General features: G+C 38.6%; 1 protein-coding gene across 2 annotated transcripts in view; it reads right to left on the bottom strand.

Moving 5' to 3' along the window:
• Window positions 1-23,430, bottom strand: part of PIWIL2 (piwi like RNA-mediated gene silencing 2) — a gene marked incomplete at both ends in the record, with an annotated part of 67,473 nt that overhangs the window by 13,304 nt on the left and 30,739 nt on the right. For both annotated transcript variants that reach the window (XM_079706920.1, XM_079706919.1), the window contains 6 exons: window positions 14,657-14,762; window positions 15,652-15,740; window positions 16,328-16,444; window positions 16,987-17,088; window positions 19,604-19,792; window positions 21,029-21,142. In XM_079706920.1, the coding sequence (XP_079563046.1) occupies window positions 14,657-14,762; window positions 15,652-15,740; window positions 16,328-16,444; window positions 16,987-17,088; window positions 19,604-19,792; window positions 21,029-21,142 (717 nt within the window). The remainder of the gene's footprint in view (window positions 1-14,656; window positions 14,763-15,651; window positions 15,741-16,327; window positions 16,445-16,986; window positions 17,089-19,603; window positions 19,793-21,028; window positions 21,143-23,430) is intronic.

Raw genomic sequence — 23,430 nt, 5'->3', positions numbered from 1 at the left:
TAATCCTTTAAGATGTACTGAGTCTTGTTTTATAACCTGACATATGTTCTATCATGGAGAATGTGCCACGCACATTTGAGAAGAATGTGTGTTCTGTTGTTGTATGTTCTGTAGATGTCTTGTTAGGTTGAGGTGGATCACAGAGTTGTTCAAGTATTTTATTTCCTTGTTGATCTTATTTCTAATTGTTCTATCCATTATCAAAAATGAAGTTTTGAAATCTCCATCTATTACTGTAGAATTGTCTATTTCTCCTTTCACTTATGTTAGTTTTTGTTTCATATATTTTTGAATGTATGTTGTTAGTTTCATATACGTTTATATTTTATGACTTCCTCATGGACTGACCCTTTTGCCATTACGAAATGTCCTTTCTTGTCTTTAGTAACAATTGTTATCTTAAAGTCTGTTTTGCCTGTTATTAGTATAGCTACTCCCGCTCTCTTTTGGTTTATCTTGTTCCGTTCTTTTACTTTCAACCTCCTGTGTCTTTGAAACTAAAATATGTCTCTTGGAGAAAGGACATCTTCATATTTTCACTTAATCCAAGTTGCTAATCTCTACCTTTGGTGTTTCGTCCATTTACATTTAATGTAATTACTGATACGGTAAGATTTACATCTGCCATTTTACTATTTTTTCCCACATGCCTTATATCTTTTTTGTCCCTCTATTCTTCCTCAACTGCCTTAATTTGTATTAAATAGACATTTTCTAGTTACCATATTAATTCCCTTGTCGTTCTTTTTCTTTTATTTTTCAGAGTTATTTTCTTAGTGTTTCACCTGGCGATTACAGTTAATATATTAACTTATAACAATCTCATTTGGGCAGTTAATACAAAATTTTTTTAAAGATTTAAAAGATTTAAAGATGCTTTTAAAGATCTAAACCGCTGGTGGCGCAGTGGTTAAGAATCCGCCTGCCAATGCAGGGGACACGGGTTTGAGCACTGGTCCAGGAAGATCCCAAACGCCGCAGAGCAACTAAGCCTGTGAGCCACAACTACTGAGCCTGCGCTCTAGAGCCCATGAGCCACAACTACTGAGCCTGTGTGCCACAGCTACTGAAGCCCGCACACCAAGAGCCTGTGCTCCGCAACAAGTGAAGCCACCAGTTAGAAGCCCATGCACCATAATGAAGAGTAGCCCCTGCTCGACGCAACTAGAGAAAGCCCCCCACGTGCGGCAGTGAAGACCCAATGGAGCCAAAAATAAGTAAATAAATAAATAAGTATTTTTTAAAAGATGATTTATTATTTATTTACTATATTTATTTTTGGCTGTGTTGGGTCTTAGATGTGGGATCTGTCGTTGCACCAGTGCACGGGCTCTTTGTTGTGGTACACGGACTTCTACTTGTGGCATGCAGGTTTTCTCCTCTCTAGTTGTGGCACACAGGCTCCAGGGCACGTGGGCTCTGCAGTTGTGGCACGCAGGTTCCAGAGCACGTGGGGTCTGTAATTTGCAGCATATGGGCTCTAGTTGAGGTGCGCGCGAGCTCAGTAGTTGTGGCACGTGGGCTTAGCTGCCCTGTGGCATGTAGGATCTTATTTCCCTGACCAGGGATAGAACCTGCATCCCCTGCATTGTAAGACAGATTCTTTACCACTAGACCACCATGGAAGTCCCAATACAAAATTAATCTTGGTATTATTCAAAAACTTTCCTCCTATTATGGCTCCATTCCCTCCCCTCTCCTTTGTGCCTTTATTGTCATACAAATTATGTATTTATACACTGTATGCACATCCACTTTGATTTATAATTACCACTTTATGCACTTGTCTCTTAAGACACAGACTAGAAGAAAAATTACAAACAAAAATATATTTTTGCTCTCTTTATGTTTACCTATATAGTTTCCTTTCCTGGTGGTACTTACTTCTTCATGTGGATACAAATTACTGTCTAGTATCATTTCATTTCTACCTGAAGGACTCCCTTAAGTATTTCTCGTAGGACAGGTCTGCTAGTGACAAATTCCCCTAGTTTTTGTTTATCTGAGAGTCTTACTTTCTCCATTAAAAAAAAAAAGAGATGTAAATCACATAAAATTCACCATTTCAAAGAGTATAATTCAGTGGTTTTAGTATACTCACAAAATTATATACCTATCAACACTACCTAATTCCATAATATTTTCAACACCCCAAAAAGAACCCCATACCCATTAGCAGTTACGCCCTATTCCTGCCAGCATCCTCAATGCCTGGAAACCAGTAATCTCTTTTCTGTCTCTACAAATTTTCCTATTCTGGATATTTCACAGAAATGGAATAATATAAATATGTGGCTTTTTATGTCTAGCTTCTTTCACTAAGCATAGTATTATTGCCAAGGTTTCTCCTTTATTTCTGAACAGCAGCTTTTCTGGATATACAATTCTTATTCAACCTTTTTCTTCCAGCATTTGGAATATGTCATCCCATTGCCTTCTGGCCTCCATGATTTCTGATGAGAAGTCAGCTCTTAATCTTACTGAAGATGCCTTGAACATAATGAGCGGCTTTCTCTTGGTGCTTTCAAGATGCCCTCTTTGTCTTTTAGCAGTCTTACTTGGTTGTGTCTAGGTATGGGTATCTTTGAGTTTTTCCTACTTAGTGTTCGTTAGGCTTCTTGGATGAATTGATTACTTTCTTCATTAATTTTGGAAATTTTTGGCTATTATTCCTTCCAATGTCCTTTGTTCCCAATTCTCTCTCACTACTCCCCTTCTGAGAATCACATTATGTTTATATTGCTATGGCTGATGGTGTCCCACAGATCTCTGAGCCTGTTAATTTTCCTTATTTTTTTCTTTCTTTTCTTCACACTGAATAATCTCAGCTGACCTATCTTCAAATTTGCTAGTTATTTCTTCTGCTTAATCCAATCTGATGTTAGGCCCCTCTACTGAAATTTTCATTTATTACATTTTATAAGTCCAGAATTTCTATATCATTCTTTAACAAATTTATTTATTCAGACATAATCCACACACCATATAATTCATCAATTTAAAGTGTAAAATTCAATGTTTTTTAGTATATCCACAGATATGTACAACCATCACCACAATGGATTTTATAACATTTTCATCACCTCAACAAGAAGCCCCACACTCTTAAACTACCACCACTCTACCCACCTCCTATTCTCTCCCCAACTTACCCCTAAGCAACCACTGACCTACTTTCTGTTTCTGTAAACTTCCCTGTTCTGAACATTTCTTATGAATGGAATCATATAAAACGTGGTCTTTTATGACTGGCTTCTTTCACTTAGCATAACATTTTCAAGGTCCAAGTATTGCTTGCTATTTGTTTCACCGGTTCTACATTCTTTTCCTTTCTTCCTTAAAAAAATTTTTGTTATTTTCTCTTCTCTCATTTTGATTGTTACGTAACTTTTTTTATTCTTTTAGTGGCTACCCTAGAAATTACAACATAGCTCTTTAGTGTATCAAAGTGTAATATAAATTAGTACTTTCACCTTTTCCCCAACAATTCAAGAAACTAAAGGCACTGGAACTTCATTTACTTCTTCCAGATATATGTGCTATTACTGTCATCAATTTGAAATTTATACACACAAATGAATACATACCCACTCAAAAACATTATTATTTTAGATGGTAGGTATTCATTTAAATTTATCCCCATACTCGGCACTTTTATTCCTGTATTTATTCCTTTAACCATTTCTAAGTGTTTTCTGGGATAATTTTCCTTGTAGGTGAAAAATGCTCTTTTGTATTTTCCTTCAGTGCAAATCTGCCAGTGACAAGCATTCTCAATTTTTTATTTGCCACAAAATGTCTTTTTTCACATTAGAAGTTACTTTTAGTGGATACTGGATTCTATGGTGGTAGTTATTTTCTTTCAGCATTTTGTAGCTATTATTTTATTATCTTGTGGCTTAAACTGTTTCTTTTGACTAGTTCACTACTAGTCATTTTGTTGCTCCTTGAAGGTAACCTCTTTTATCTTCCTTTGACTTGCCTTAATATGTATATATGTCTTTACTTTCAACAGTTTTATTATAATGTGCCTAAGTGTACTTTTCTTTTTATATCTTGCTCAGGATTTGTTGGATTTCTCGTATCTGTGACTTAATGTCTTCTAACACTTTTGGAATATTCTTTACCATTGTTTTTCTGCCTTCTGCTCTCTCTAACCTCCTTCTGGACCACTTACGTGTATAATATATTTTAACTCCATAACTCCCATGTCTGTTGCCTTGTTATATTTTCTAACCCTCCGTATCTCAGTGCAGTTTGATTATTTTCTTCTTACCTATCTTTCAATCGTCTCTTAATTTCCTCAATTAAGTCTAAACTACTGTTGCCCACTGTTATGCACAGAGCTGTGTTTCTCCAAAATTTGTGTTGAAGTCCTAACCTGCCATACCCAAAATGTGACTCTATTTGGAAACAGATATTTAGAGAGGTTATTCAGTTTAAATAAGGTCACTGGGGTGGGCCCTAATCAAATATGACTGGTGTCTTTCTAAGAGGAGGAGACTGGGACATAGACACACATGCAGTAAAGACCATGTGACACAGAGAGAAGACAGCCATCTATAAAACAAGGAGAGAGGCCTCAGGAGAATCCAACCCTGCCAGCACAGCATCTTGATCTTGGACTTCCCATCCCACAGATCTGTGAGGAAATAAATTTTCATTGTTTAAGCCATTGTTCTGGCAGCCCTAGCAACCTAATATACCCATTCACTAAGTGTTTAATTTTGGTTATTATAATTTTTAGTTCCAGAAATTTCAATTTTTCCCCAGTTTCCAATTCTTTGCTAAAATTCTTAATGTTGTCTTACATTTCTCTGAACTTAAGTGTAGCTATTTTAAAATGTGTCCGACTACTCATCTATCTGAATCCTCTGTGCATCTGGATCAATTATCTGTTGACTTTCTTAGTTTTTCAGTCCCTTCATTTTTTCTCTTGTGTTCTTGGTTATTATTTATTGATTTCTAGATATTGCAGAAAAATCTGATGCCCAGAATAATGTTATCTTTCTTCAGAGGGTTTTTATTTGCTTTTGGCAAGTGGGCAATAAAACTAGCAGTCAGAGTTCACCTGAATCCATATTCAAGGACTAGTATCATTCAGAGTTGATCTACCTATAGCTCTTTACTCCTAGTTTGCAGCTCTTCACATTCACAGCCCAAATAGTGGGGAGAAGACTCACGACTACCACTGACTTGGGGGCCCTGGCCTCCAGCTTTTGATCCCTAAAGACTTCAAAAGTGCTCCACAGCTTTTCAATGTTTCAGCTGCCTCTTCCAGAATTAGCATATTTCCCTAAAGAAAAAGAACCCAAATGCAGCTCTCATCATCTCTCTGGGTTTTTGTCATTTTGTATCTTCACCTACTTATTCTTCTTTGCTTCATTAACTTCTCAATTAAATTCAAGTAGTCATACATATATATATATGTATATATATTCATATAATAAATACATGACATATGCATGTGTATATATACACATGTGTGTATATATATAATATTCAAAATATATATACACATGTGCATACATGTGTGTATAATATAAATATATTCCTTTTTTTTTTTTTTTTTGCGGTAGGCGGGCCTCTCACTGTTGTGGCCTCTCCCCTTGCGGAGCACAGGCTCCGGAGCACAGGCTCAGTGGCCATGGCTCACGGGCCCAGCCGCTCCGCGGCATGTGGGATCTTCCCAGACCGGGGCACGAACCCGTGTCCCCTGCATCGGCAGGCGGACTCTCAACCACTGCGCCACCAGGGAAGCCCTATATTCCTTTTTAAAAACTGCCAAACATAGCACAGACGTACCTCATTTTATTGTGCTTCACTTTATTGCACTTCGCAGATACTGCATTTTTTTTTTTTTTTTTTTTACAAATTAAAGGTTTGTGTCACCCTGTGTTGAGCAAGTCTATTAGTGCCATTTTTCCAACACATTATTTTTTAATTAAGACATGCACATTTGTTCATTGCACACTTAACAGACTATAGTATAGCATAAACCTAACATTTATATGCACTGGGAAACTAAAAAATTTGTGACTCACTTTAGTGCAGTACTAGCTTTACTGTGGTAGTCTGGAACTGAACCCCCAATATCTCTGAGGTATGCCTGTATTTACAGTATTGTTAACAGAAATAACATGGCTCCTGGAATGATACTGTTCATACGGAGAAGATTCAAGTTTTTTTCTTCCAGGTGTCTGGAGTATTTGCACTATGAGAAACTCAGAAACACCAGCACATTGGGTCATCATATCTGATTCAAAAATTTAAAATAATTCAAAGATGAGCTGTAGTTTGTTTTCAATCACCCTTATTCCTAGAATGTAGCCCTTTGGGGCCCTAAAACAAAATGATGGAGGTTTTCTTGTGCAATCTACCCTTAGTGGGTTCTAAACTCTAATCACTGTCCACCTAGAAAAGCACTTGCACTTGACAAAAGCAGATTGTCAAAAGCACTCTTCAAGATCTTAAATGAGAAAGTAAGGACCTCCAAAAATCTGTTCAACCATAAAAGCAACAAGCACACTGCACAAATGGTCAAAATGAACTTTTTTAGAAATGTGGAAACTAACCAGAGGCTTAAAACAATCTGAACAGCATTTATTCAATAAAATTGGCTGAATCTTGACCTTTGTGATGTTTTAACTTGCTCTATTCATATTCCCCTTTCTCTGCAGTAGCTGTGACACCTGCAGCCTCACTACCATGGTAACTGTGAAAATAATCTAGCAATCACTGGAGGGTGCAGAATATTCAAGGCGTTTGAAGAAATCTTTGTCCTGTCATTGGCTGATCACTAAGCTAAACTAAGGGGAGATTTCAGTGGCTACACACAGTTTAGATTACAAAGATTACAGAATCGGGCCAGGGAAAGCATCAAAGAGCAACAACAACAGTCCCTGGGGGTGGAGATTTGATTTGCAGAGTTGCCAACATTATATTAAAAATGTCTAGGGACTTCCCTGGTGGTCCAGTGGTTAAGAATCCTCCTTCCAATGCAGGGGACACAGGTTGGATCCCTGGTCGAGGAACTAACATCCCACATGCCACAGGGCAACTGAGCCCACGTGCTCTGGAGCCCATGTGCCACAAATAGAGAGAAGGCTACGTGCCGCAATGAAAGATCCTGCATGCTGCAACAAAGATCCCCACATGCCACAACTAAGACCCGAGGCAGCCAAATAAATATTTTAAAAATGAAAGAAATGTAGCTTAAAAAAATTTTTTTTAATTAAAAATAAATATGTCTAGCTTTCAATAAAAAATTATGAAATATGCCAAGAAATAGTAAACTACAGCCCATTCACATGAAAAAAAAGTAGTTAAAATAAACTGTATGGGGAGAAGCCTGGACATTGGTTGTATTAGACAAAGACTTTAAACCAACCATTTTTATTTTATTTATTTTTTAAATTATTTACTTATTTTTATTTATTTTTGGCTGCATTGGGTCTTTGTTGCTGCACGCAAGCTTTTCTCTAGTTGCTGCGAGCGCGGGCTTCTCACTGCGGTGGCTTCTCTTGTTGCGGAGCATGGGCTCTAGGTGCACAAGCTTCAGCAGTTGTGGTACGCGGGCTCAGTAGTTGTGGCTCGTGGGCTCTAGAGCGCAGGCTCAGTAGTTGTGGCGCACGGGCTTAGCTGCTCTGCGGCATGTGGGATCTTCCCAGACCAGGGCTCGAACCTGTGTCTCCTGCACTGGCAGGTAGATTCTTAACCACTGCACCACCAGAGAAGCCCCCAACCATTTTTAGGTAATGTTCAAAGATCTAAAGAAAACTACATCTAAAGACCTTAAGGAAAATCTCACAAAGTAAAGACTACCAATAAAGATAGAAATTGTAAGAAAGAACCAAACAAAAATTTTGGAATCAGAAAGTATAAGTGAAATGAAAAATTCATCGAAGGGGCTTAAGAGCAGGTGTGATCAGGCAGAAGGAATAATCAGCGAACTAAAAGATAAATCAATCAAGATTATCCAGTGTGAGAAACAGAAAGAAAAAAAAGGAGGAAAAATGAATGCAGCCTCTGAGACCTGTGAGACACCATCAAGCATAACAACATACGAATAATTGGAGTCTCAGTAGCAGAGGAGAGAGAAAAAGGGGCAAAAGAGTGTTTGAAGAAATAGTGGACCAAAAATTCCCAAATTTGATTCAAAAGTTAACTGACACATCAAGAAGACTAAAACATACCAATTAGGACAAACTCAAACTTGATCTACAACATTAGCCCTTCCCTGGGTCTCCAACCTGTTGGCCTACCCTGCAGATTTTGGACTTGCCAGCCTCCATAAATCACATGAGCCAATTCCTCAAAATACACACACACACACACACACACACACATACACACGCACCCCGTATTGATCTGCCTCTCTGGAAACCCTAATATAAAATTAGCACATGGGCTTCCCTGGTGGTGCAGTGGTTGACAGTCCGCCTGCCGATGCAGGGGACGGGGGTTCGTGCCCCAGACCGGGAAGATCCCACATGCCGCGGAGCAGCTAGGCCCATGAGCCATAGCTGCTGAGCCTCTGCATCCAGAGCCTGTGCTCCACAGCAGGAGAGGCCACAACAGTGAGAGGCCCGCATACCGCAAAAAAAATTTTTTTTAATAAATAAATAAATAAATAAATAAATAAAATTAGCACAGGGCTTCCCTGGTGGCACAGTGGTTAAGAATCCACCTGCCAATGCAGGAGACATGGGTTCAAGCACTGGTCCGGGAAGATACTACATGCCGCGGAGCGACTAAACCCATGCGCCACAACTGCTGAAGCCCACGTGCCTAGAGCCCGTGCTCCGCAACAAGAGAAGTCACTGCAATGAGAAGCCCACCACTGCAACAAAGAGTAGCTCCCGCTCAGTGTAACTAGAAAAAGCCCATACACAGCAACAAAGACCCAACGCAGCCAAAAAATAATTAATTAAAATAAAATAAAATAAAATTAGCACAGAGAAGGAGGGATACCATAGTACCAGAAAGGAACAAATTTTTTGTGTACTACTGAAATCAATTTGGTATTAATATGAATGAGACTGTTATAAACTAATATGCAGAAAAAGCATTTGATAAAAACCCAACACACTTTCACTATAAAAACACTCAGCCAATTAGGAACAGAAAGAAACTTCCTTAACATGATAAAGTGAGTCTGTGAAATACCCACAGCTAACATCATACTCAATGGAGAAAGACTTAAAACTATCCCCCTAAGATCAGGAAAAAGACAAGGATGCCTGTTTTTACCACTGCTATTAAATATTGTACTGGAAGTTCCAGTCAGAGCAACTAATAAGCAGGATAAATAGATAAAAGCCATCGAAATTGGAAAAAAAGAAGTATGACAATTTCTATTTGCAGATAACATGATTCTATATAGAAAAATCCCAAAGAATTGGGGGAAAAAATCTAATAAAGCTAGTTAAGTTCAGAAAAGTTGCAGGGTTAAAGATTAACACACAAAACAATTATGTTTCTATACACCAGCAATGAACAATCCAAAAATGAAATTAGAACTATTCCATACTCAGTAGCTTTCAAAAGAATAAAATACCCAGAATAAATTTAACTGAGGAGGTGAAACACTTGAACATGGAAACTACAAAACATTGTTGAAAGAAATAAAGACAACCTAAATAAATGGAAAGACATCCTGTGTCCACATATTGCAAGAGTGAGTATTATTAAGATGACAATACTTGCAAAGTGATCTATAAATTCAATGCAATTCCTATCACAATTCCAATGGCCCTTTTTACAGAAATTGAAGTGCCTATTCTCAAATTCATATGGAATTCCAAGGGGCTCTGAATAGCCAAAACAATATTGGAAAAAAAAACCTGGAAGACTCAGACTTCCTAATTTCAAAACCAACTAAAAAGAAGCAATAATCAAAACAGTGTTGTACTGACATAAGGATGACATAGAGACCAATGGAACAGAACTGAGAGTTCAGAAATAAACCCAAACATCCAGGGCTAATTGATCTTTAATAAGGGTGCCAATACCATTCTATAAAGAATATAGTCTCCCCAACAAGTGGTGCTGGGACAAGTGGATAACCACATGCAAAAGAGTAGAGTTGGACCTTTACCTCACTCCACATACAAAATGTAACTCAAAATGGATCAATGACCTAAAGGTAACAGCTGAAGCTCTAAAACTGTTAGGAGAAAACAAAAGCGTAAATCTTCATGACCTCAAATTCGGCAACAGAGTCTTAGATTTGACACCACAAGCACAAGGAACAAAAGAAAAAATAGATAATGGGACTCCATCAAAATTTAAAACTTTTGCGCATCAAATAACATTATCAAGAAAGTGAAGACACTCTACAGAATGGGAGAAAATATTTGCAAATCGTACATCAGTCAAGAGTTCTGTATCCAGAATATGTAAAAATAAAAACAAAAACTCTTACATCTCAAAAAGAAAAAGACAAATAGATCAACTAAAAAACAGGGAAAGGACTCAAAAGGACTTCTCCAAAGAAGTTATATAAATGGACAATAAGCACATGAAAAGATGTACAACATCATTAGTCATTAAGGAAATGCAAGTTAAAGCCAGAATGAGATACCACTTCACAAGAGTTACCATTAAAAAAAGGAAAATAAGATGTGTTGGCAAGGATGTGGAGTAGCTGGAACCCTTCTATATTGCTGATAGGAACGTGAAATGGTGCATCCACTGTGAAAAACAGTTTGAGGGTTCCTCAAAAAGTTAAACAAAGAATTACCATATGACCCAGCAATTTCACTCCTAGGTATATACCCAAAAGGACTGAAAATAGGTACTCAAACTAATACATATACAGGCATGCTCACAGCCTGTATTATTCACATAATTCACAATAGTCAAAAGGTGGAAACAGTACAAATGTCCATCAATGATGAATGGATAAACATACAATAGAACATTATTCATCCATAAAAAAGAACAAAGTAATAATATAGTCTACAATTTAGATGAACCTTATAAACACGATCAATAAAAGAAGGCAAACACAAAAGATCATGTATTTTATGATTATCTCTATATAATATACACAAATCCACAGAGACAGAAAGCAGTTTAGATGTTACCAGGAAGTAGGGGGAAGGGTGAATGGGGAGTAACTACCTCCTTCCAGGATCAGAAAGTAGTTACCAGCAAGCAGATATCTTGGTGTGTCTGCTCGAGCGGTACCTGGGTCCATGAAATGAGTGGACACTGAGGGCTGAAGCAATGAAGAAATGGGCTAAATCTACACATATTTTTCTCATACCCTCTGAAGTGCAAAATTCCAATAAACTGTTCTGACTGCCAAGAGGAAAGAGAATGCAGATGGCTCTGGGGGCAGATTCCCTGAGGGGAAGGCCCCGCACACACTGGCAAATTGGACTGACTCTGCAGCTCCAGGAGATTACAAATTGTCCCTGACAGAAACAGACACCTATTCTGGACTGGGTTTTGCATATTTGCTGGTAGATACAAATTCTCAAAATACTATAAAAGAACTAAAACAGAAGGCACTATACCAATCTGGACCGCCAAGTCACATTTCCTCAGACCAAGGAACACACTTTCATCCCCAGAGTAACAGTTTGACAGAAAATTAGAATGAGCAACTGAAACATTTATTGTTTAAAATGAAGGGAATAAAGGTGTGAAGGGCTAGCTTACATGATTTTATGTGTGTACTCATACTCAACATGACAGGGGCCAAGGGAATGTCCCCACTAGATAAACTCCTCTCCTTTTCTGGGGGATCTAAAGAACAAGGGGTGGGGAAGGATGCTGCTATGACAATACTTTTTGTTTTGTTTTCCTCCACATGACATTAACCCTCTTTTTTACTACCTGATGCAGTGGTTCTTGGACCAGGACTGCAACTTTGGGTGCTAGAAGCTGGGATGAACCATGCATTCATTTGCTAGAGCTGCCATAACAAAGTACCACTAACTGAAGTGTACTGTTCCACCGTGCTGGAGTCTAAAGTTTGAAATCAAAGTGTTGGCAGGGTTGTTTCCTTCTGAGGGCTGTGACAGAGAATCTATCGTCCCATGACTCCTGGTGGCCTCATGTGTTCCTTGGCTTGTAGATGGTGCTCTCCCTGTGTCTTCACATTGCCTTTCCTCTATGTGTGTCTGTCTCTGTGTCCAAATCTCCTCTTTTCATAAGAAACAGGCATACTGGATTAGGGCCCACTCTAATGACCTCATCTTAACTTGATCATCTGCCAAGACACTCTTTCCACAACAGGTTACATTCACTGGTACTGGGGTTAGGACTTCAATATCTTTTTAAGGGGGCACAATTCAACCCATAACAATCCCTAAGCAAGAAACTGTAATTAGAGTTCCTAAGGGCCTAACAGGGTGGACTGTGCCTTCACCCCCTCGGGCAAAACTGAGGTTCACAGGACACGCATCTATATTGCCTAGGAGGTGAGATAGCCCACTCATTCTGACCTATATAATCCTACGCTATGTGAATGGCAGTGGACTGAGGGGGAGGCAATTGCTAGACTAGTATTGCTGGCAGCATCCTAGACCAGCACAGTGGCTAAACCTAATGTTCCATTTAAAGGTGGAAAAGTTTGGGTATAAATACAGAGAAGGAAGAATGGTAGTTGAGGATAAAGGAATGAATAAATGGTTGTGCAATGAGGAAAATACAATATTACACTGGTGCCTTAAAAGACACTGAGAGCAAGAGGTGACACTGTCTATTAGCTCAAGTATACCAATGTCTGAAATGGCAAATGAACTGCTGCTTTCAGAACCTGACAATGTTGAATGGAAGCCTGCAAACTTAAGTGGTGTGGCTCTGGGAGATATTTTGGTCTTACAATATAATGATGAACTGAACTAATTATTCATGCCTGCGTGGGTCTCTAGTAATGTGCCACTGTTGACTCTTATATTTCAGGTTATGTCTATTACCACCCTGCATCATGATGTAGGGTGACCTTGTTGGTAAGATTCAACTATACCATGTAAATAAGTCTTATGATAATACCAATACTGATAAGCAAATATATTGGGAAATTGGGTTAAAGCCTCCTCAGGATGTAATATAAATGGAAAAATTACTGGCCTGAGGAAGAACAGGACTAGCTAACCACCAGCTAACTTCTATGCTAAAGAGTTTTGCACAAGTTTATTGTAAGGTGCAAACAGTGCCTTATAATAGATGAAGGGGGGAAAGAGTAATTAGTACAGAAATATCAGAATATATGTAATGGCCTTACAGAGTGTATCAGTTGTTTCTTTAAGTCCACCTCTACCTCACACTGGCTCCTCCAAAAGTCAGGCATATTCACAGTGATACTACTACTTGGCTTACAGAATGCAGTGGAAGTGACGCTACATGGCTTTCAAGACTGAGATATACAAGGGAACACATTTTCTACCTGGCTCTCTCAATCTCTTGGAATGCTCAAGCTCTGAACCCAGCCACCATGCTGTAAGGAAGCCCAAACTAGCTCATGTGAAAAGACCACATGAAGGGGCCCAAATGGAGAGGAACTGGAGCCCACTGTGCCCTGTCCAACTTCCTGACAGCGAACATCATAAATGCTCACTGCATGTCCCTAAGTTTTAGGGTAATTTACTACTACAGAACCATCCATAACCCAACAGTGCTCAAGTAATTTACAACCCAGAGGGAGAGATTAATAAGGATACAAACAACTAATAAAAGGCAGGATGTGATAATCACTACACAGAATGTTAACAGAGGGCCTTGGGAGAGGACCATAAAGAAATAAGTCTAGCTAAGGGATGGAGCAGAGGAGGGGAAACGAGAAAGGTTTCACAGAACTAATCCTTGAGCTAGGGCTGAAAAGACATACACAACTTTGCAGGCAAACAATAGCAACAACAAGAAGGAAAGTGTGGGTGGGACTTGGTAACAAAGTAGCATATCACATGGACCTCTACAGGGACAAAAATTTAACTTCTGGTTTACACAATCTCTAATACTGAAACAGAACCAAACTACTGAAAGGACACTACAGGAAACGTTATTCTAAAATGAAACAAGGTGGAGCTCTAGAGATTGACTTTAATCACGCGAAACCATTAAATTTCTTGCTGTTTAATCTCTATGCAAAGGGCTAACACTGAACCATAAGAAATGAAAGCCACTTATCAGTGCTTCCTTTGATGTACTGGCCAAGGCAAAACCCAGTACCTTGCTTGCTCACTGTTCCAGACCCAATATCAGCTTAATGACAGCAATTCTCCATGGTTAGCATTCTTTGGAGTTCTAGGGGTGATTTTCAGGGAGGCACTGGTCTTGAACCTAAATGAAAAGAACCAGCGCCTAATGACAGCCATAAAAAGCTGAGAAAATTAATAAGCTGCTTTAATTACTAAAATTTACCCTGACTTTCCTATAAGGGCCTGAAGATTATGCACACAGGCATCAGGCTGACAACCAGGGAAATAATCATTACTTACCAAATCAAGTGAAAGCATTGAGCTCTTTAAGCTGCTCTGTACAAGTAGAAGCCTGAAAACAGTCCTTCGGAGCTGCCTGTCCGTCTGTTTAGGAAACTCACCTTCCAGTTGGGATCCCTCTCACTAAATCAGACTTCCTCCTAAAGTGATCAGGAAGGCAGTCCTTAAAAACCCCGATACTTTAGAACTGCTGTTCTCCTCACCTCATAGAACTTTTTCAAGGAGCCCACCAGGCACAGTTTCAGGCTATCCACAATCTCCTGATGAGGCATCTGGAATACCACTCGTGAATACCATTTCGTGAGGGTGCTGGGGCAGAGGCAAGGAGAGAGAGGGAGAGAGAGATGAACACACGCTCACAAAGGAAGGCCCACAGCTGAATGTCAGCATACACAGGCTTCTCCATGCCCCAATCACACAAGTACCCAGCAAACACATTTATGTTACATGTAAAAACACTCACTGATGTAGGGAAAAGATACACGTAAGCCAGCTACAGAATATAAAAATACAGGCATAATTGTGGATATCTGCTACAAAGCTGCTTCCAACTGAAAAAATTTAACCACCGAGATATCCACCAACAGAGGACTAGTTAAATAAATAGTGCTATAGCATATAATAAATTCCACGCAGCAGTTAAAAAGAATTGATGGAGATTTATTTGCATCAATACGGGAAAATGACCAAAATATACAGTTTAAGTATATAAAAGAAGATGAGGAACAGTATACATAGTAATGTGCCACTGGTATGTGTATACCAGCTACCTATATGTTACTATATGCATAAAAGAGTACCTAAAAGTATATACATATTCCAAATCTTTGGTGACGGTTAATGAAAGCTAGACCATGAGGAATTTTTTCACTTTCTAAATTTCTGGAGATTTTTGCATGAGCATGCTTTATTTTTACAACCAGAAAAAACAAACAAAACCCCTCATTTCTAGGGGAAAAAACCCACCACCAGCAAGACACAGACCCCATTCTGAAAGAGGTTACACTGTAGCCAGGCAACAAACTTACACATGTGATAAGAGATTGTACAAATTAATATCACAGGAAGATAGAGAAGGAAGAATTTCAGTATACTTTTACTGTAATATTAAATATTCAAAAATTTTTTCTGGCTTTACAGTAAGATTAGGCATTAAAATAAGGTAACCAAACACAATGGAGCCAGGAGTGGTACTTACAGACTGATGCTTGAGACAAAGCCAACCACGGAGCGCATGCCTCTGCTGGGGTTGTGGTAAACATCCACCCCGATCACCATTAATTTTTTCTGGGTTAGAAAACAAAAACAAACCAAAAATCCAAGCAATGCATCACCCCATCTTTAATTGTTATCTGAACCCCAAAGCAACATATGAAAATAAGTTCTGGGAAAGGAAGAGAAAGAGTGCAATCAACTTGATATTTTTTAAACACTATGAACAAAGTCAGAGATCATCAAGACCAGGGATTGGCAAACTTTCTGTGAAGGACTGAAAAGTAAATACCTTAGCCTTTGTGAGCCACACCGTCTCTGGAGGAACTATTCAATTCTGCCATTACAGCACACAAGCAGCCACAGGTGGTACATAAAGGACTATGGCTACGTTCCAATAAAAATGCATTTAAGGACACTGAAAACTGAATTTCATATAATTTTCATGTGTCTGGAGATATTAGTCTTATTTTTATTTTTTTCAACCACTTAAAAATGTGAAAACCGTTCTAAGCTTGTGGGCTATACAAAAACAAGCAATGAACCACTCAGACTATAAGCACTGAGAATGAGGAAAATTCTAGGTGGGAAATTAGGAAAATAGCTAGGTAGGACTCTCTGGGATGCTGAATTGAATGAAGACACATCTCAGCATCACTCACCAGAGGAATATCCACTCCCCAGAGCTCACCACCCAATTTACAGTTAATCTGAAGTAAAATTTTCTGGGCCACACTGTGAAGCCTGGTGGGCTGGCCAATGGTTCGGACATTGATGACCTGTAATAGAGGGGAAAGAGGACACTATCAACCTTTCAAACAATGTAAACAATTCTACAGCAAGTACTACATTTGTTTAAGAAACTCCAGCTGGCAGATAATACACTTTGTACTAACAGTTCTAATTCTAGAGTTTCTAGTCAGGCATGTTGTGTGTGTGTGCACACACACGACACAAATCAAAACCAAAAAACAATCAGCCAACAAAAACTTTCAAAAAGATCTCATGCAGATTAAAAAAAAATTTAACCTCCGTAGGAAAACCAGCTTTCTCCTTTCAAAGGAAAGCCTATACTCTCAGAACCCAGTCATGTGAAACCACCTGGCGACTCACCTATGAACAGCAAAAGTGCTCATTTGGGAACATGAAAGCAAGCAGCATTTACAAAGAACGTCTGCTATTAGCCAGGTTACTGTAACAAGAAAGTTTCACCAGATGCATCTACATATGCTGGCTTCTAATAGTTACTTTAGTCCCTCTTTTCCAAGCTTCAAGGGAGGCTAGAGTTTCCCTCTGTACCTCCTGCCCAGTTTCTACTCACCTGCGAGGGCACGGGAGTCTGCACACAGCACAGCTTTTTAATGGCCCTGTAGAGATCGTCACATGTGCCCATGATGATGCAAACAACCATCTGTATCTTCCCCTTGAGGAGATAAAGTATATATAAGCCAGGCTTTGGAACTCTGAGCAGACCTTGATAGGGCTCCAGTCAGAGGCAGCTCAAGAGTCTGCAAAGCCACAGGACCTTTAGGGTAAAGAGAGGACTGAAACAAAGATGGTGGACATTCCAACAGAGAAAAAGGTCCTTGAACCTGAGTGAGCATTTGCTGGGTTCCAGGCTTCTTTGCTTAGCTACATAACATGTTACCGTAAGTTACCTAGAGCTGGTCCTGATTACCTGATTAATTGATTAGGACACTTAAGATCCCTGGAAAAGAACCAGGCTTAAAAATATGCAAGGGTTTCTTATTAGTTGATGCTTTCAATGTACTATAATGCTTTTTGCCACTCTCTTTAGTAAACTAAGCACCTTATTACATTCATGCCATAGAACTTTAACTAGGAAACACAGGATACAATACCAGAAGAAAGGATTCAGAGCCAAATGCAGAGGAAATGAAGCTACTGCCAAATCCATAAGTAGATCTTCCTAACTTTCTGATTAGGAGAGAGAATGATACTGCCAGCAGAATATCTTATATCAGCATCTTCTACCTCTCACTGCTTAAGAGATCTGATATTAAGAACAGAGGATCCTTCAAAATCTGAATAAAGTAGCACACAAGTGAAATAAAGTTGCCAATGCTTTATGACAGAAACAGAAATCAACAGTATACTATTCCAAATCAAGATTAATTTTAAATGAAGACTTCTCAGAGGACACATGTTCCAGCAATCAGATCAAAGAACTTCCAAAGTCACGTAGAACATGGGCTGCATGCTGGGAGCCTGTGGGCTGGATCTAGGAAACAGATGTGGTTTTTTTAGTCCCTGTAATGATTCACAAGTCTTTTTAAAATTAACATTTAAACATAGGTAGGTGTACACATATGCAAATCTAGACTTTTGGCTTCTATTGAAAAATAAACAAACTAGGGCTTCCCTAGTGGTGCAGTGGTTGAGAGTCCACCTGCCGATGCAGGGGACACAGGTTCATGCCCTGTTCCGGGAAGATCCACATGCCGCGGAGTGGCTGGGCCCATGAGCCATGGCCGCTGAGCCTGCGCGTCCAGAGCCTGTGCTCCACGACGGGAGAGGCCACAACAGTGAGAGGCCCGCGTACCGCAAAAAAATAAATAAATAAAATAAAATAAATAAATAAATAAACAAACTAAAAATCAATTTGACAATGCTGGGCTGTTATCTGCAGTCATGGGGTTTACTCTCTTTAGTTCCCTGGAGTCCCCTCCTGGCCCACTTCACTCCCATAGACATCTGAGTTTATGACCCTGAAACAAAGAGAATAATAAAACAGAATGCCCTAAAGATGGCAGAGAGATAGCAAGACCAATAGGAGTCAACATTATGAATGAAACTCATATCCATGCTACATGAAGACTGTTGGCAGTGCACTCTCATAAAGAGAACAGGCCAAGTCGTGAGATGGGGGAGCTGAGGTACACTCAGCTGGGTTTTTCTTTTGAAAGCAGGGCAGAATTTATCAATGATCAGGCCCGGGGGAGGCCATGGCAGAGTAAGAAGGCATGGGAAGTCAGGAAGAAAATACAAAGAAAGAGAGAACATGAGCGTGCTTCTACAGATGACACACGCAGAGCGGTGGATGAACAGAGAAAGTCATGACTGACTAGTATTCTAGTCAATACTAGAATATCAATTCTAGTATTGATCTCACAAGAACTGACTCTTCATTGCAAGGACTAGTTATTTCCAAAAACTTCTGGTCTGCTTTTTTTCCCTCCTTAATCTTCTTCCTCTGTTTTATGTACGAACAGATAAGAACTGCAGGCCTGAACTACTGAGTTGTGAACACTATAACCTGCTCAGCTCCAGTAGTCCTGGTTCGGCTATCTGGACCAAGCTGATGGGCCCACTGCCAAGTTCATCACTGGAGCAATTTGAATCTTGAGCCTGACCACACTGTGACAGCTCAGTACTGAATCGTGCAAGATGGCACCTGGCCCAGGAAATTGCTTTCTGAGCACATGTTCTATATAGATAAAAAATTGAAGTTAAGTCAGCTATTATCTCAGGCAATTACGTGAGGAACAGAACGCTGGAGTGAGTGAGAGTGCCAACAAAGAAGGAGAGAAGCGAAACTAACCAAAGGGCATGACGACTACTTTGTTAATTCAGTATTTCACGTGCACATGAGTAAGATACAGATTCCTGGACATCATCCATAGCAGACCAATAACCAAGATAATTTAAAATCAAGTATTCAAGGGCTTCCCTGCTGGCGCAGTGGTTGAGAGTCCGCCTGCCGATGCAGGGGACACGGGTTCGTGCCCCGGTCCGGGAGGGTCCCATGTGCCGCGGAGCCTGCGTGTCCGGAGCCTGCGCATCCGGAGCCCGTACTCCGCAATGGGAGAGGCTACAACAGTGAGAGCCCCACGTACCGCAAAAAAAAAAAATAAAAATCAAGTATTCAACTATTTCAGAATGGACATCCTGAAAATTTACTCAAATTAATTTATTACCTCAACTCCCAGCATGGATTGAATGGTTCTGACATAGGTCTCTATGCGATCATCCTTCAGTTCCACCCAGGCTGGTGGGCTCATGCGTATGCCAATGGGGCCAGCTACCTTCTCTAACATGTTCACCAGTTCTCGGGCTTGATCCATTGCTCTCTTTGGGTAAAACAGCGCCCAGAAATGCATGGGGACCTAGAGCAACAACAAGCTATTTTTAGTACTTCCCACAACTTCCCCAACACTCCAACTTCATATCAGGAGATGTTATTCTAAAGAACAAATTGCTTTTCACTCTCTCTGCTTGAGTCCTGTCTTATCTAATGCTGATTACTAATGCAGATGTGTGTGATAAGTAAATTGTGGCACAGTCTCACAATGGAATACTACACAGCAATGAGAATCGAAGGTCTGTAACTATACCTAACAGTATGGAGAAACTTACCAAACAAGGCTGAAGAAATGAAACCAGACATGACAGAATATATACAGTATGGTTTCATGTATATATTAAGTACAAACACAGCTGAAAAAAATCAATGCTGTTAGAGGTCAGAATAGTGGTCATTCTTGGGTTGTGTAAGGGTGCCAGGTAGGTAGTAATTAGGAGCATGGGGGTGGGGCTTCTGAGGCACTGGTAAAGTTCTGTTTCTTAATCCTCAGTGTTGATTACACAGGTTTATTTAACTTATGAAAATTCATCAAGTTATATACATAAGTGCACTTTGTCTTTAAATATATTTCAAAAAAAAAGTTTTAGAAACAAATGTATGTACTTTATGCACTGTCATAGAGACCAGGTGAGCCAAAAACATTTAAAAATAATTATATACTGGGCTTCCCTGGTGGCGCAGTGGTTGAGAGTCCGCCTGCAGATGCAGGGGACACAGGTTCATGCCCCGGTCCGGGAGGATCCCACATGCCGCAGAGTGGCTAGGCCCGTGGGCCATGGCTGCTGAGCCTGTGCATCCGGAGCCTGTGCTCCACAATGGGAGAGGCCAGGGCAGTGAGAGGACCGCGTACCGCAAAAATAAAATATATATATATATATATATATACCATTTTGTTCTTTGGTTGCCTTGGTGGGAAACTGTTTTAATTTTATTTCTTTCATGGAAACCCTAGGGAAAAAGAGGAAGGAAAGAGAAAAGAAGAAGGAAGAACAAAGAGAGAGTGGGTAATAGGCTGGCACTGAATGAATTACCATGGCAGTTTATTTCCTTGTCGTAAGTCTATGGTCAAGCAAAGGGCTTCCCTCTACCAACTCATCAACTCGCTCTTGTTCAAAGGACCTCTGTTTAGTAAATAATTCAGGATGGGAATTCAGTTGGTACTTCCTCTCAAAAAGAGGACACTAAATAATTCCTGCTTCCTAATTTCCACACTTCTAGGAATACTGGACCTCTCTTTACCACCTCACAAGTCACTTACAGTTAAGATGGAAAGGTCTCTGGTTACTTCCTTAATCCAGTTTAGTTCCTGAGATGTGATAAATGATGTATTCCTTAAGTTAATTCTTTCCACTGGCAGAATACGTCCTTCAATCTAAACAGAAAATAAAGTGCCTATGACATGAACCATCTGTAAACACTATTTAGAAGAATGCTGATACTGTTCTGGGGCCTGATCAACTCTACCATATAGACCTGTCCCTGTCATAACTTCTGAAAATGGTAGAAAAATGCAACTGTTAGCAGTAAGAGTCCATGTCAATAAAACTCTGGACACACATACAGGTGAATTTTGATAGGCGCCGCTCTTTAATTACTGAAGCTTCCAACATGGTCCCCAAGAAAGGAATCAGAAAACACTGTCTCTTTAGAACCAGGGAATTCATGTAAAATGCCTATAAATACAAGGTGAACAGGAAAATAATCTTTAAGAACAGTTTAAGGGAAAAATTTAAGTAGAAAATCAGAGAATATTTCTTAATAAGGCTGAACATAAACTACTATTATACTTTATACAAAAGAAAAGCAGGAAAAAAAGCATAAATATAATGAAAGACCAAATTAAAGTTAATAATAATGAATCAATTAGATCTAAATATCCAAAAATAAGATAACTAAGTTGATAACATATCAATATGATGGATATTTGCAATTATTAAAATAACTTTCTAAGTACATTTAATATAATCCTGTTTTTGCAAAAAATAAATAGTAATGTATGCATTATAAAAACTGAATGAGTCCACATTTAGTAATGAGTATCTCTGGGGGAATATGTAATTATGTAGGATTTTTACTTTTTATGAGCTCTACTCCTTGCTTTCTTAAAAAAGTAACAAAATACTTATTTTACCTATAATCAAAAAAATTTTTAATGATTTTCTTAATATTATAAAAGTTTAACACAAAGAATAACAATACCTGTATTACCAAGAATGTTCACCTTTGCTTATGAAAGTAAAAAACTGAACCTTTCTACAAGGCAGTTGGTAATATATAATAAAAAGTACGAAAAACATAAATGTCCTCTGACCTAACAATTACACTTCCATAAATCTATGAAAATAAACATCATGTGCAAAGATTTAGTTACAAGGATGTTCACAGATTCACTACTTATAACAGGAAAATACTAAATTCAATTTGAATGTAAAAGAATAGGAAATTATTAATAAAATGAATACCTGTTAGCCATTAAAATATTTAGAAAAATATTAAATGACATGGAAAAAAATTCTAAATAAACTGAGTAAAAAAAAAAAAGGAAACCATCTGAAAACATGCTGCATGTGATTGTGTGCATACACATACACACAGACAAAAAAACACTGAAGGATATGTACCAAAATGTTAACAGTGTTTATTCTGATACAGCATGATTATGGATAAACTTTTCTCTTCTCTGGCTTAAGTTTTCTGCCTCTTCAAACAATATTTGATAACATGAACACATGTTCAAGATATAATAATAAATTAAAAAGAAGATGCAAAACCATATACAGTTATAAGCACAATTTTTTAAGAAAAGATTCACCCTCACAGAAAAAAAGTTTAAGGAAACAAAATATATTGAAAATAATATTATCTTTAATGTGTCTAAAATAAATCACTAAGATATTATCTTTGGGTGATGAAACTACTGAAGTTTTTATTTCCTTCTTTACATTTTCTACAGTACCCACATTTTCCTTATTGACTTTCCATTACTTTTATTTAAAAAAAAAAAAAGAAACAGTTTTTAACAAGGAGTCAATTCAGAGTGCACGAGAACTAGAGAAAAGATAAAATTATTTTGGTATAACCTAGAAAGAAAATTAAAAGTAATAAAAGCTAATATTTACTGAGCACTTGCTATGTGTCAAGATAGTATGCTGAAGATTTTACCATTTAATTCCTTTAACTCAATCATTATCTTTATTTCACAGATAAAGAAAATAAGAGATACTAAGCAATTTGTTCCAAGTAACTAAGATGGCAAGTGGTAGAACTGAGATTCAAAGCCAAGGACTTCACCACCACCTCATGCTGCCTCTGCACTATGGCTCACGCTGCACAAAATACAACAGAATGGACTCAGGCAAATTGCAGGCAGAAAGGGCCATGCGAAAATTAAAATGTACAAGTCTGAGACTTTATGCCTACGGAAAGAATGAGAGTAGTATATTCAAAGAAACACAAGTTAATTATTGGGAAAGATAAAGAAAAACTTAGGGGAAAAAAAGAAAAAAGACATAGAGAACTTTAAGAATAATTTGGGTTGGAAAACTAAAAATGAGGTAAAATTTTAAGTCAATATTCCTTTTGCTCAACTGGAAATTAACAGCTCAGATCCTGGGAAATACAAAAGAAAATCTGAAAGAGATACTAGCCAATTAAGTCAAG

Source organism: Hyperoodon ampullatus (assembly GCF_949752795.1).
Source record: "Hyperoodon ampullatus genome assembly, chromosome: 6".
NCBI lineage: Eukaryota > Metazoa > Chordata > Mammalia > Artiodactyla > Ziphiidae > Hyperoodon > Hyperoodon ampullatus.
This window is presented reverse-complemented; position numbering and strand designations above follow the sequence as displayed.